The 13229-nt window shown below is 61.1% G+C and overlaps 1 protein-coding gene across 1 annotated transcript in view; it reads right to left on the bottom strand.

The window, feature by feature from the left end:
* The window catches only part of LOC142020952 (F-box/WD repeat-containing protein 7-like), a 49173-nt gene that overhangs the window by 4165 nt on the left and 31779 nt on the right, over window positions 1–13229 (bottom strand). The window contains exons 4-8 of the mRNA XM_075009306.1: window positions 12368–12450; window positions 11498–11636; window positions 10661–10795; window positions 10461–10584; window positions 9966–10102 (exon numbers count right to left, since the gene is read on the bottom strand). Coding sequence (XP_074865407.1) covers window positions 9966–10102; window positions 10461–10584; window positions 10661–10795; window positions 11498–11636; window positions 12368–12450 — 618 coding nt within the window. The remainder of the gene's footprint in view (window positions 1–9965; window positions 10103–10460; window positions 10585–10660; window positions 10796–11497; window positions 11637–12367; window positions 12451–13229) is intronic.

The raw sequence follows: 13229 nt of genomic DNA, 5'->3' as shown, positions 1-13229 counted from the left end.
ACACAACCTCCCACAGCAATCAATTCTTGGCAGTATTTCTGGACACTGCACCTCAGGGTCCCACATATGGTGCTGATTTGGGGAGTAAGGGGCAGGGCTTGCTCCCAGACAGGTGAAGGGAGACTCGTCCGCCTGGGGTGCTGCAGAGTCTCAACAGACATACACTTGGATCGGGTCCACGCGAAAGAGGCCAGAATCTGGGTTCCCAGCTGCTCTCAGGGCAGCCCCGCTGAAAAAGCAGGGCTGGCAGGAGTGGAGGGTGCCAGAGGAAGAGGCTTCTCCAAGAGACCGGTCAGAAGCTGGGAGTGTAGTCCAGGCTGGAGGGCAGGGCAGAACCTGTGCTAAGTCTCCACTCCACAACAAGTAACATCTCCCTAGACTGCCAATGGCGCTGCTACAGAAGTTAAATCCTGCCCCAATCTGAGCTACAGCCTGCACTGGAACAGTCTCTGCAGGAACACAGCTCCTCGAATCCCAACCCAGATCCCCCCGCCCCGACAGCTCCTCGAATCCCAACCCAGATCCCCCCGCCCCGACAGCTCCTCGAATCCCAACCCAGATCCCCCTGCCCGACAGCTCCTCCAACCCGAACCCAAATCCCCCCGCCCGACAGCTCCTCCAGACCCAACACAGATCCTCCCGCCCCGACAGCTCCTCCACCCCTACCCAGATCCCCTCACACTGACAGCTCCTCCAACCCGAACCCAAATCCCCCCGCCCGACAGCTCCTCCAACCCAAACCCAAATCCCCCCGCCCGACAGCTCCTCCAGACCCAACCCAGATCCTCCTGCCTCAACAGCTACTCCAGCCCCAACCCAGATCCCCTCACACTGACAGCTCCTCCAACCCGAACCCAAATCCCCTCACACTGACAGCTCCTCCAACCCGAACCCAAATCCCCCCGCCCGACAGCTCCTCCAACCCGAACCCAAATCCCCCCGCCCGACAGCTCCTCCAGACCCAACACAGATCCTCCTGCCTCAACAGCTACTCCAGCCCCAACCCAGATCCCCTCACACTGACAGCTCCTCCAACCCGAACCCAAATCCCCTCACACTGACAGCTCCTCCAACCCGAACCCAAATCCCCCCGCCCGACAGCTCCTCCAGACCCAACACAGATCCTCCTGCCTCAACAGCTACTCCAGCCCCAACCCAGATCCCCTGCGCCGACAGCTCCTCCACCCCTACACAGATCCTCCCGCCCGACAGCTCCTCCAAACCGAATCCAGATCCTCCTGCCTGACAGCTCCTCCACCCTGTGATGGTGTTCAGGGTCCCCCTGCACTGCATCCCCTCCGCTGGCAGGAGTGACTCTCACTCAGCAGGTACAGCAGGAGGTTTATTAGGCAACAGATACCCAGTTTCTCACAGAAGCGTCAGCACAGCAGTCAGAGACAGTCCTTCCAACCTGTCCTGGGGAGAAGACCCCGAGGGGTGCCCCTCTGGGGTGTAGCTTCCCCCTCCTCAGGCTGGCTGCCTTCTAGCTCCTCTTTCCCCCGCCTCTAACTGCCGTCCCCGATTCAAAAACCCAGCTCGTCTCCTCCCTCCTTTGTTCAGAGCAGAGGTGTTACCTGCCAGTTGTAGCCCCAGGGTCATCCTTAGCCACTGGGAGCTGCTCTGCTTCTCTCCCACATCCAGCCTGAGTCTCGCATTTCCACTCCCCCGACTCCAACACATCTCTCCCCCTTTCCAGACCGAACTGAGAGGGGTCACTTAGCCAGTGACCCGGGGAAGTTTGGGGCCCTCCCTGCGTGACAGGGCATCGGCTATGGTGGTGTTGTTCCCCTTCACATGGACCACCTCCATGTCGTAGTCCTGCAGGAGCAGACTCCACCGCAGGAGCTTGGCGTTGGCCCCTTTCATGTGATGCAGCCAGGTAAGGGGTGAGTGATCGGTGTACACGGTGAAACGCCGTCCCAACAGGTACGGCTGCAGCTTCCGCAGCGCCCACACCATGGCCAGACATTCCTCCTCTATGGCTGCGTAGTTCTGCTCCCGGGGCAGCAGCTTCTTACTCAGGTACACGATGGGGTGTTTCTCCCCCTTGTCGTTCACCTGCATTAGCACCACCCCCAGCCCCACGTCTGAGGCATCGGTGAACACCAGGAAGGGTTTGTTGAAGTCTGGATCTGCCAGCACTGGGGCCCTGACCAGAGCCTCCTTCAGCGCGCAGAGGGGCTCTTGGCACTGCTCGGTCCAGACCACCTTGTCAGGCCTTCCCTTTTTACACAGCTCCATGAGGGGGGGCTGCGATGGAGCTAAAGTGGGGCACAAACCTCCTGTAGGACCCTGCCATCCCAGTGAAGGCCTGGACCTGTTTCTTAGTCTGGGGTGTTGGCCAATCTCTGACAGCCTCCACTTTAGCTGGCTCTGGCTTTAAGCAGCCGCTGCCCACCGTGTGGCCCAGGTAGGTCACCTCAGCCATCCCCACCTTGCACTTCCCTGCCTTGATAGTCAGCCTGGCCTTCTGGAGTCGGTCCAGCACCTGCTTGACCTGGGACACATGGTCCTCCCACGTCTGGCTGAAGATGCAAATGTCGTCCATGTAAGCCAGGGCAAAGCTCTCCATCCCTTTCAGTAGCTGGTCCACCAGATGCTGGAAGGTAGCGGGTGCCCCCTTGAGGCCAAAGGGCAGGACCAGGAACTCGTAGAGCCCCACAGGGGTGATGAAACCTGACTTGAGCCGGGCATCTTCGTCTAACGGCACTTGCCAGTACCCCTTGGTGAGGTCTATGGTGGTGAGGTAACGGGCTCCCCCCAGCTTGTCTAAAAGGTCATCAGGCCTGGGCATGGGGTAGGCGTCCAATACAGTGATGGCGTTAAGCTTGCGATAGTCCACACAAAACCAAACAGACCCATCTTTTTTAGGGACTAACGCCACGGGAGAGGCCCAGGGGCTGGAGGAGGGTTGGATCACCCCCAGAGCCAGCATGTCTTCAACCTCCCGCTCTATTTCCTGAGCCGTCTTCCCTGTGGCTCTGAATGGCACACACTTGATAGGGGCGTGGGTGCCTGTCTCTATTCGGTGGACAGCCAGGTAAGTGCGTTCGGGTCTGTCCGAGAAGAGCTGTTGGTGTGATTGCAGCACCTCCTTGATCTCCATCTGCTGGGCAGGTGTCAGCTGGTCTGAGAGGGGAATAGACTCCAGCAAGGAGCCGGCTCCAGTCCTTGTGAGCAAATCCACCAAGGGATCATCCCCCTGCCCCTCCCAGTGTCTGCACACGGCCAGCACCAAGTTCTCTCTGTCCCAGTAAGGTTTCATCATGTTCACATGATAGACCCGGTGGCTGTGGGCCCAGTTTGACAGTTCCACCACATAATTCACGTCATTTAGCTGCCTGACGACCTTGAAGGGCCCATCCCAGGCCGCTTGCAGCTTGTTCCGCCGCACAGGTACAAGGACCATCACTTGGCCCCCGGTGGCATAGCCTCGGGCCCTGGCGTTATGGTCATACCAGACCTTTTGCTTCCTTTGGGACATGGAGAGGTTCTCCCTGGCCAGGCCCATGAGCTCGGTGAGCTTTTCCCGGAAGGTCAGTACATACTGTACCACTGACTCCCCTTCAGGAGAGGCCGTCCCCTCCCACTCTTCTCTGAGCAAGTCCAAGGGTCCCCGTACCCTCCTTCTATACAGCAGCTCAAACGGGGAAAACCCCGTGGATTCCTGGGGCACCTCCCTGTACGCAAACAGCATGTGGGGTAAGTACTTGTCCCAGTCATGGGGGTATTGATTCATGAAGGTTCTCAGCATCTGCTTCAGAGTCCCACTGAACCTCTCCACCAGCCCATTGGTCTGCGGGTGGTAGGCTGTGGCCCAGGTGTGCCGGACCCCACACTTGTCCCACAAGCTTTGCAGCAGGGCCGACATGAAGTTGGATCCCTGATCTGTGAAGGCCTCCTTGGGGAACCCCACTCTGCTGAAAATGGACAGCACTGCATCCGCCACGGTGTCAGCGTCGACAGAGTTCAAGGCCACTGCTTCTGGGTATCGCGTGGCAAAATCTACCACCATCAAAATATATTTCTTCCCCGAACGCGTTGCCTTGCTGAAGGGTCCCACTATGTCCATAGCCACTTTCTGGAAAGGCTCCTCTATGATGGGCAGTAGCCTCAGGGCAGCTTTCCCCTTGTCTCGGGTCTTCCCCACCCTCTGGCAGGGATTGCAGGACAGGCAATATAGATGGACAGCTGCGAAGATCCCTGGCCAAAAAAAGTTCTGTAACAACCTTCTCCTGGTGCGGTGGATCCCCTGGTGTCCTGCGAGCGGGACATCATGGGCTAGGTACAGCAACCTGCACCGGTACTTTTGGGGAACCACCAGTTGCCTCTGGACGTTCCATGCCTCCGCTTTGCGTCTGGGAGCCCATTCCCGGTACAGGAATCCCTTTTCCCACAGGAGTCTCTCCCTGCAGCCCTCCCCCAGCTGTGGAGCTGGGCTGAGACTGGCCAGTTCCCTCAGCTTCTGCAAGGAGGGGTCTCTCTGCTGCTCTGCCTGGAACTCTTCCGCTGGGGCAGGGGCGGAAGCTACTTCCCCATCCCTGCCTGGCTCCAGCACCCCTGGCCTGTGAGATCTGGTGTTTGGGGACTCCCTTTCTCTCAGGGTTGGCCCCTGTGCCTTTGGTTGGGCCTGTACCCCGAATCTGGGGAACACACCCCTCATTTTCTTTGGCTACAGGTCAGGACCAGGGCACCAGGGCGTTTACCTGGCCAGTTCTCCAGGTCACCCCCCATCAGTACATCCACTGGCAAATGGCTGTGCACGCCCACCTCTTCGGGGCCTTCCTTGTCCACCCATTTCAGGTGCACCCTCGCCATGGGCACCTTGAAAGGGGTCCCATCAATTCCTGTTATCGTCAGGTGGGAATCGGGTATCATGCGGCCCGGTGCCACCACCCCGGGTCGGGCCAGCGTCACGTCAGCGCCTGTGTCCCAGAACCCTGTAACCTTTTTCCCGTCTACCTCGAGGGGTGTGAGACACTTGCTCCACAGAGACATTGCTGCCCTCACTCTGTAAACTGACCTCTGAGCATTTGGACCCCCTGAGGAGCTGGTCTGTGGGGTGGACTCGGCCCAATCCAAGTGCCCACTGTCAGCACCACCCACCTTGGCCGCCAGCCCCTCTGGCTTCTGGGACTCCACCCAGTTGACTCCATGACTCCCCGGCCTGCTCAACCTGTCTGGGAGCTTGGGGCACTGGGCTGCTCTATGCCCCTTTCGCCCACAGCGATAACAGCTTGGGTCTTGTTGTGTCCCTTGGGCCGGCTGCTCCGTCCAAGCACTGCTTGGCTCTCTGGGGGGTGGGTGGCCAGCCCTTTTTCCTGGGCCCGCCCAAGAGGTGGTCCCCTCTGTCGTACTGTCAGGAACCGGTCTCTCTGAGACTCCCTCTCTCTCCGGGACTCCCTCTCTTTGTGGGGCTCACTTTCAAACCTGGCCCGGCTGTTTGTGAAGTCATCTGCCAGTTTCCCTGCATTGTGTGAATCCCCTGGCCTCCGGTCCACGAGCCACACCCTCAGGTCAGATGCGCACATCTCGTAGAATCGCTCCACGACCGCCAGCTCGATCAGGTCCTCTACGGACTGGACTCCCATCCCGAACGCCCACTTCCGGTAGTATTGCCTAAGGCGAGCGGTTGTATCTACATGGGTTTTCTCTGGCCTCTTCTGCGCCTCCTGGAACTTTTTCTTGTACATCTCCGGAGTCAGCCCGAACTTATGCAGCAGGGCCTGTTTGAACCATTCATAGTCCCCAGGCTGCAGCCCCTCCAGCTGGCTGAGCACCGCTGCGGCCTTCTGGCCCAGCAAGGGGGTGAGGTGCCTGAGCCACTCAGCTGGGGGAACCTCATGCAACTCACAGGCTCGTTCAAAGGCGGTAAGGAACTCGTCCATGTCCCCTGGGTCCTGACACTGGACCAGCACGCGCGTCTCCAAGTGACTGGCCACCCCGAGCCGTCTGGCCCTCTCCCCGCTTACCGCAGCTGGGGCCTCTTGGCGTCTCGCCTCCGCCATGGCCCGCTCGTGCTCCCGCTCTCGCTCTCTCTCCTCCCGCTGTCTCTCTTGTAGCTGGCGCTCATGTTCCCTCTGCTGTTCCTGGGCTTCCAGTTCCTTTAATCTCACCTCGAGCTCCAGCCGTCGCAGCTCTGCGGCAGGGGACTCTGCCCGCGATGGACCACCGCTAGCTGAGCACGACCTGGCGGCACCGTGTGTGTCTGAAGGCATCGAGCCCCCACTCCTGTCGGAGAATCCGAAACGCTTCCCGAGGGTGACTGGCCACTTTCTGCTGGGACAGGCTCCGTCCCCCCGGATCGGTCACTCTCTTCCAGCTGGGCAATCAGCTGGGCCTTGGTCGCCTTCCCCACCGTCAGGCCCCTCTCTCTGCACAGCCCCACTACCTCTGCCTTCAGGAGTCGGGTATAATCCATCTCCCCGCTGTCTCCCAAGGTATCCACTCACCAGCAGCAGCTGTAGGAATTGCTCTGTTCCCCCTCTGGCTCTTGTGAGGCTCCTTCCTTCTCTTGCGCTCAGTCAGCCACTGCTGGGAGCTCATCTGTGGGTGCCGTGCATCCCACTTCTGATGCCAGTGTGATGGGGTTCAGGGGTCCCTCTGCACTGCACCCCGCCCGCTGGCAGGAGTGACTCTCACTCAGCAGGTACAACAGGAGGTTTATTAGGCAACAGATGCCCAGTTTCTCACAGAAGCGTCAGTACAGCAGCCAGAGACTCCTTCCAACCCGTCTTGGGGAGAAGACCCCGAGGGGTGCCCCTGTAGGGTGCAGCTTTCCCTCTCCTCAGGCTGGCTGCCTTCCAGCTCTCCCTTTCCCAAGCCTCTAACTGCGGCCCCCCCGATTCAAAACCCAGCTCAGCTCCTCCCTCCTCTTTTTTCAGGGCAGAGGTGTTACCTGCCAGTTGTAGCCACAGGGTCATCCTTAGCCACTGGGAGTTGCTCTGCTTGTCTCTCACATCCAGCCTGACTCACACATGCACCCCCCACACTCCATCACACACCCCTACCCAGATCCCCCAGCCCCGACAGCTCCTCCAACCCCAACACAGATCCCGCCGCCCCGACAGCTCCTCCACCCCCAATCCAGATCCTCCTGCCCTGACAGCTCCTCCACCCCCAATCCAGATCCTCCTGCCCTGACAGCTCCTCCACCCGCAACCCAGATCCTCCTGCCTCAACAGCTCCTCCACCCCCAACCCAGATCCTCCTGCCTCAACAGCTCCTCCGACCCCAACCCAAATCCTCCCGCCCGACAGCTCCTCCGACCCCAACCCAGATCCTCCCGCCCGACAGCTCCTCCGACCCCAACCCAGATCCTCCCGCCCGACAGCTCCTCCGACCCCAACCCAGATCCTCCCGCCCGACAGCTCCTCCGACCCCAACCCAGATCCTCCCGCCCGACAGCTCCTCCGACCCCAACCCAGATCCTCCCGCCCGACAGCTCCTCCGACCCCAACACAGATCGCCCTGCACCGACAGCTCCTCCGACCCCAACGCAGATCCTCCTGCCCTGACAGCTCCCCCACCCCCAACCCAGATCCTCCTGCCTCAACAGCTCCTCCACCTCCAACCCATATCCCCCTGCCTCAACAGCTCCTCCACCTCCAACCCAGATCCCCCCACCCCGACAACTCCTCCACCCCCAGCCCAGATCCCCAACCCAAATCCTCCCGCCTGACAGCTTCTCCAGCCCCAACACAGATCCTCCCGCCCCAACCCAGATCCTCCTGCCCGACAGCTCCTCCAAGCCCAACACAGATCCCCAAACCAAATCCGCCCCGGCCCGACAGCTCCTCCAGCCCCAACCCAAATCCCCCTGCCCCGACAGCTCCTCCAGCCTCAACCCAAATCCCCCTGCCCCGACACCTCCTCCAGCCCCAAAACAAATCCTCCTGCCCGACAGCTCCTCCAGCCCCAAAACAGATCCTCCTGCCCCGACACCTCCTCCAGCCCCAACCCAAATCCCCCTGCCCCGACAGCTCCTCCAGCCCCAACCCAAATCCCCCTGCCCCGACAGCTCCTCCAGCCCCAACCCAGATCCTCCTGCCCCGACAGCTCCTCCAGCCCCAACCCAGATCCTCCTGCCCCGACAGCTCCTCCACCCCTACCCAGGTCCCCCCGCCCCGACAGCTCCTCCAGCCCCAACCCAGGTCCTCCCGCCCGACAGCTCCTCCAGCCCCAACCCAGATCCTCCTGCCCGACAGCTCCTCCAGCCGCAACACAGATCCCCAAACCAAATCCCCCAGCCCCGACAGCTCCTCCAACCCCAATCCAAATCCCTCCGCCCTGACAGCCCCAACCCAAACCACCCCGCCCTGACAGCTCCTCCAGCCCCAACCCAGATCCCCTCGCCCCGACAGCTCCTCCAGCCCCAACCCAGATCCCCTCGCCCCGACAGCTCCTCCAGCCCCAACCCAGATCCCCTCGCCCCGACAGCTCCTCCAGCCCCAACCCAGATCCCCCCGCCCCGACAGCTCCTCCAGCCCCAACCGAGATCCCCCCGCCCCGACAGCTCCTCCAGCCCCAACCCAGATCTTCCCGCCCCGACAGCTCCTCCAGCCCCAACCCAGATCCCCCCGCCCCGACAGCTCCTCCAGCCCCAACCCAGATCTTCCCGCCCCGACAGCTCCTCCAGCCCCAACCCAGATCCTCCCGCCCCGACAGCTCCTCCAGCCCCAACCCAGATCCTCCCGCCCCGACAGCTCCTCCAACCCCAACCCAGATCCTCCCGCCCCAACAACTCCGCCAACCCCAACCCAGATCCTCCTGCCCGACAGCTCCTCCAGCCCCAACCCAAATCCCCTCGCCCTGACAGCTCCTCCAACCCCAACCCAGATCCTCCCGCCCCGACAACTGTTTCAACCCCAACCCAGATCCTCCCGCCCGACAGCTCCTCCAGCCCCAACCCAGATCCTCCCGCCCGACAGCTCCTCCAGCCCCAACCCAGATCCTCCCGCCCGATAGCTCCTCCAGCCCCAACCCAGATCCTCCCGCCCGATAGCTCCTCCAGCCCCAACACAGATCCCCAAACAAGATCCCCAAAGCAAATCCCCCAGCCCCGACAGCTCCTCCAACCCCAATCCAAATCCCTCCGCCCCGACACATCCTCCAGCCCCAGCCCAAACCACCCCGCCCCGACAGGTCCCCCCGCCCCGACAGCTCCTCCACCCCCAACCCAGATCCTCCCTCTCCGACAGCTCCTCCCCCCTACCCACATCCCCCGGCCCCGACAGCTCCTCGCCCCCTACCCAGCTCCCCCCGCCCCGACAGCTCCTGCACCCCGAACACAGCTCCCCCCGCCCCGACAGCTCCTGCACCCCGAACACAGCTCCCCCCACCCCGACAGCTCCTCCACCGCTACCCAGGTCGCCCCGCCTGAACAGCTCCTTTACCCCGAACCCAGATCCCCCTCCCCGACAGCTCCTCTCGTTCCATGAGCCTTTTCGGAGTTGCTGCTTTTAACGATAGTTCCAGGCTGGTGGGACAGACAGCCTCCCTGGGTCTAGATGGGGCGGTGAACAGGCCCAGCTTTGCGGCATGTGAAAGTGCCCCAGGATCCTGACTCTCTGCTACAGCTCTGTGCCACTCACACCTCTCACAGGCAGGGATTTTACACGTTGTGCCCATGTCCAGGAAATGCTGCCTGGCACCAGCCACCACTCCCCACTGACAGGGGCTCTTCTCACCCAACCAGGCACTTCTTGCCTACTGAGCGGTGCTCTACTGACCACACAGAGGTGTTCTCTTCCAACCCTCCTGCTCTGTCTGCAGCCCTTCTAGCACGGAGCAGCTCCCACTCCAGCCGTGCGCCGAGCTGGGCTACATTTCATCTCTTCCCACATACGTGGGATAGCCCCATTTTCAGCCCAGCCGGAGTGCACTTCCCACTCTGTACTTCACCTGGTGGTTGGGGGCTGACCAGGGCACAAGGCCACTGCAGGGAAGGGCTCACACCCACCTACCTTGGGAGCTCTGAGGTCTCCACTGCGCCAATTCATGTCAATCTTGTGCTGCCGCATGAAGGCGAATTTCCAGGGGCTGTACATGAAGCCAGGACTCAGCAGGCGCCGCTTACGCAGGTTCAGGGGCTCCTCAATGCCTGTGGTAGGGAAGGCAATGAGGCTTGGAGGACAGTGGGTAGGCAAAGTGGGGGACCAGGGAGACCAGGGCATACAGTGCACAAGAGGCCAGGCTAAGAGTCCTAGGGCAGGGAAGCCCCAGCAGGAGGACAGACCCAGGAGCTTGTGGTACCCAGCCCCACTTTGCCTCCTGCAGGGAGAGGGGGGTGCTCAGGACAGGGCAAGGGTCAGAAGGATGGGGCAAGGGTCGGACATAGCAAGGCCAAGGGCATGGCTCAGCAGAGCGTGGTGCTGGGTGGAGGAGGGCAGGGGAACGTGGGCTGGGCTGGGCTGGGCAGGGAGAGTAGAAATGGTTTGGGGAGGGGGACGACCACCTACCTTCTTCTCGGCATTTTTCCCTCCACAGGAGGTTGTCCTCAGCCAGGACCCTCCAGTAACGGCAGGTCTGGGCAGCCCGGAGCAGGTCCCGGGGCTCCAGGAAGGACAGGACGTAGAGCGCCAGCTGCACAGAGGGGGCAGGTCAGGGGGCAGCAGCTCTCACTCTGCCCCCCAGCCAGTGCCTGCATCCCTCCACTCACCTCCTTAGGCAGCAGGGAGATGAAGTCCCTCTGGAACTGCGGCTCGATCACTTGCATCATGTACTTGATCTGGGACGGCTCGCAGCGGTCAATGAGCTCATCCAGGGCTAACAGCTTCTCAGGGCCACTCCACCTCTGGGCAGGAGACACACCATACAGAGACACCTGCAACCCCAATTCCAATGCCCCCCCCCGGTCCTCTGTGTCCCCCCCAGTCACACTGCCCCCCCAGTCCTCTGTGTCCCCCCCAGTGACACTGCCCCCCCGGTCCTCTGTGTCCCCCCCAGTCACACTGCTCCCTGACGCTCTGTGTTCACCCACTTCCACTGTCCCCCTTAGCCCTCTGTGTCCCACCCCCAGGTTCCACCACCCTCCTGACAGCTGTGCCCCCGACCCTCTGTGCCCACCACACCCAGCTCCCCTGCTAGTCATGCTCCCTGACCCTCTGTGTCCCCCTAGTTCTGTTGCCTTCCCAGCAGCCACAGTCCCTTGGGATTCCCTGCAGGTGCCATGACAGCAGTCCCTCTTCACCGGGGGATCTCCCCTAGCTAACACCCCGCCATTGCCCCAGCCACTGCCTCTCTCCCCTGAGCATCATCCCCATCCCCTGCTGCCCCAGCCTCTGCCCCCCTCCCTCAGGGAAACTCCTCCCCTGCCGCCCGTCCCTCTCCCCCAGTGATCCCCCCTGCTGTCCCAGCAACCATACCTCTCCCCTGGGATCCTGCCATGGCCCAGGCACCCCAGCGACTGACCTTCTGCCCACACACCACCCTTCCCAGTCTGTGCCCACCTAGTGTGTCTGCTCCCCTGGAGCAGAGGGGATTAGCCACCCCTCACCTGAAAGGTGCGAAGCCAGTCCTGCAGCTCAGGGGGAGGGGCGATCGACGGGATGCGGTGCCGGCGCCCTGGGCCTGACTTGGTGTTACGCAGGTCCCCAAAGGTGGTGGTGGGGCTGGGAATGCAGGGGCCCAGCATTCTGAAGCCAGTACCGCAGAGAGCAGCCAGGTGAGAGAAGACAGACCGGGAGGGAAGTGCAGGGGGAGTTATTTAGACCCCCCCCATTTGCCAGTGCAAACCCCCAGCGACCAGATCCCCTTACCCCAAGGGCCAACTGAATCCTTCTCACACTGCCCACAGGCCTCACAACACACCCAGCCAGGGGCACAGACTGACTGGGCAGGGGCTGGTAAGCGGCACCCTGTGACAAAGTGAGGATTTTATTTACTTTGTTATGTTGCATTTGAGTTTCACTGTCCTAAAGGAGCCCCATGTGTGCGCCTCAGCTTCCCTGGGGGGACTGCACCAATGTCTAAACGGTGATGAGAATTTGGGTGCAACTTACAAGGAAGGAGGCAGCCTCAGCAGCCAGCACATGAACAATGACTGAGGTCCTGGGAGGAGGGTGCGACCAGGTGACACCTTTTGCCCCAGAAGCCAGAGAAAAGGCCGGGGAGGAGCTTGGGAGGGGGCTGGAGGACCAGGGGGAGGGCAGGGGAGGGCCCTGGTGTTTTGCCCAAAATGGGCTTGACTGGCTGCTCTTATTTTTCAGTGCTGACAAGCTCTGTTCTACATGGTGTCCCTGTCAGTTAACAAACCTTTCCTTAGACAGGCTGCTGAGTGTCACTGTCCCTGCAAATCAGCAACAGACCCCATTTCCTACTTGTCCCAGGACAGCCCCCACTACCCCACCTGCCACCAGCCCCTCACCTGCTAGACTCGGATCCCTTGCAGAGCTTCTTGCCAGGGGACAGGGTCCTGCTGTCTAGGCCATTCTCCGACTTCCGCTTCATCTGCAAGCAGAGAAAAGGTGAGGGCAAGGGGACACAGCCCCAAGTGGGACCCAGGTGGAACGTTACCAGATCGTGAGATAAGCTTACGAAAACTTTTACACCACTATTATATGTCTGCACCAAAGCTGGCAAAAAGTGGGCCAAGCACGGTGTTCATTGAAAGCAGGGGATTCGCTGAATCTGTTTGTGATACTCAGCTGCATGCATCATTTGTGGATGTGAAGTTCTGAGCATTGGCTCTCGGCTTGCATTTCAAAGGTTTGCTTCTGGGAGACTTCAGCAGACTTGGCCAGCCAAGCATGCAAGGGTTCCCAGTCAGGTGAAAAGCATCACTTGACTGACAAGTACCTTAGGCTGTGCCAATCCACAGAAGGGAGGTTAATGATTAACTGAGAACAACAAGAAGTCCTGTGGCACCTTATAGACTAACATATTTTGGAGCATAAGCTTTCATGGGCAAAGACCTGCTTCATCAGATGCACGAGTGAGGCTTACTGGTCCCATTTAACTGGCGGGGGCTGCTCCAGGTCCTGCCCACCATAGGTAAGCACTGCTCCAGGCACACAGGGCTGCCACAGGCAGGGGCACTGCAGCCGCACCTGAGTAGCCCTTGCCTGTGACAAGCAGGGGAGGATGTGTGTGGGGCTGTGAAAGGGGAAAGGGTGGCTGCTCCAGCCCAGTCAGGACCTCAGCTGCTCCAACCAAGTTGGAGCACCCAGCCGGCACTGTGCCACAGATGGGGCCTGCGTCAACCTGCCTGGAATGCCCCTGCCCACAGC

This window comes from Carettochelys insculpta, chromosome 1, assembly GCF_033958435.1.
Source record: "Carettochelys insculpta isolate YL-2023 chromosome 1, ASM3395843v1, whole genome shotgun sequence".
NCBI classification, from domain to species: Eukaryota; Metazoa; Chordata; order Testudines; family Carettochelyidae; genus Carettochelys; species Carettochelys insculpta.
Note: the sequence above shows the minus strand (reverse complement) of the source record. Positions and strands in the feature narration are given on the sequence as shown.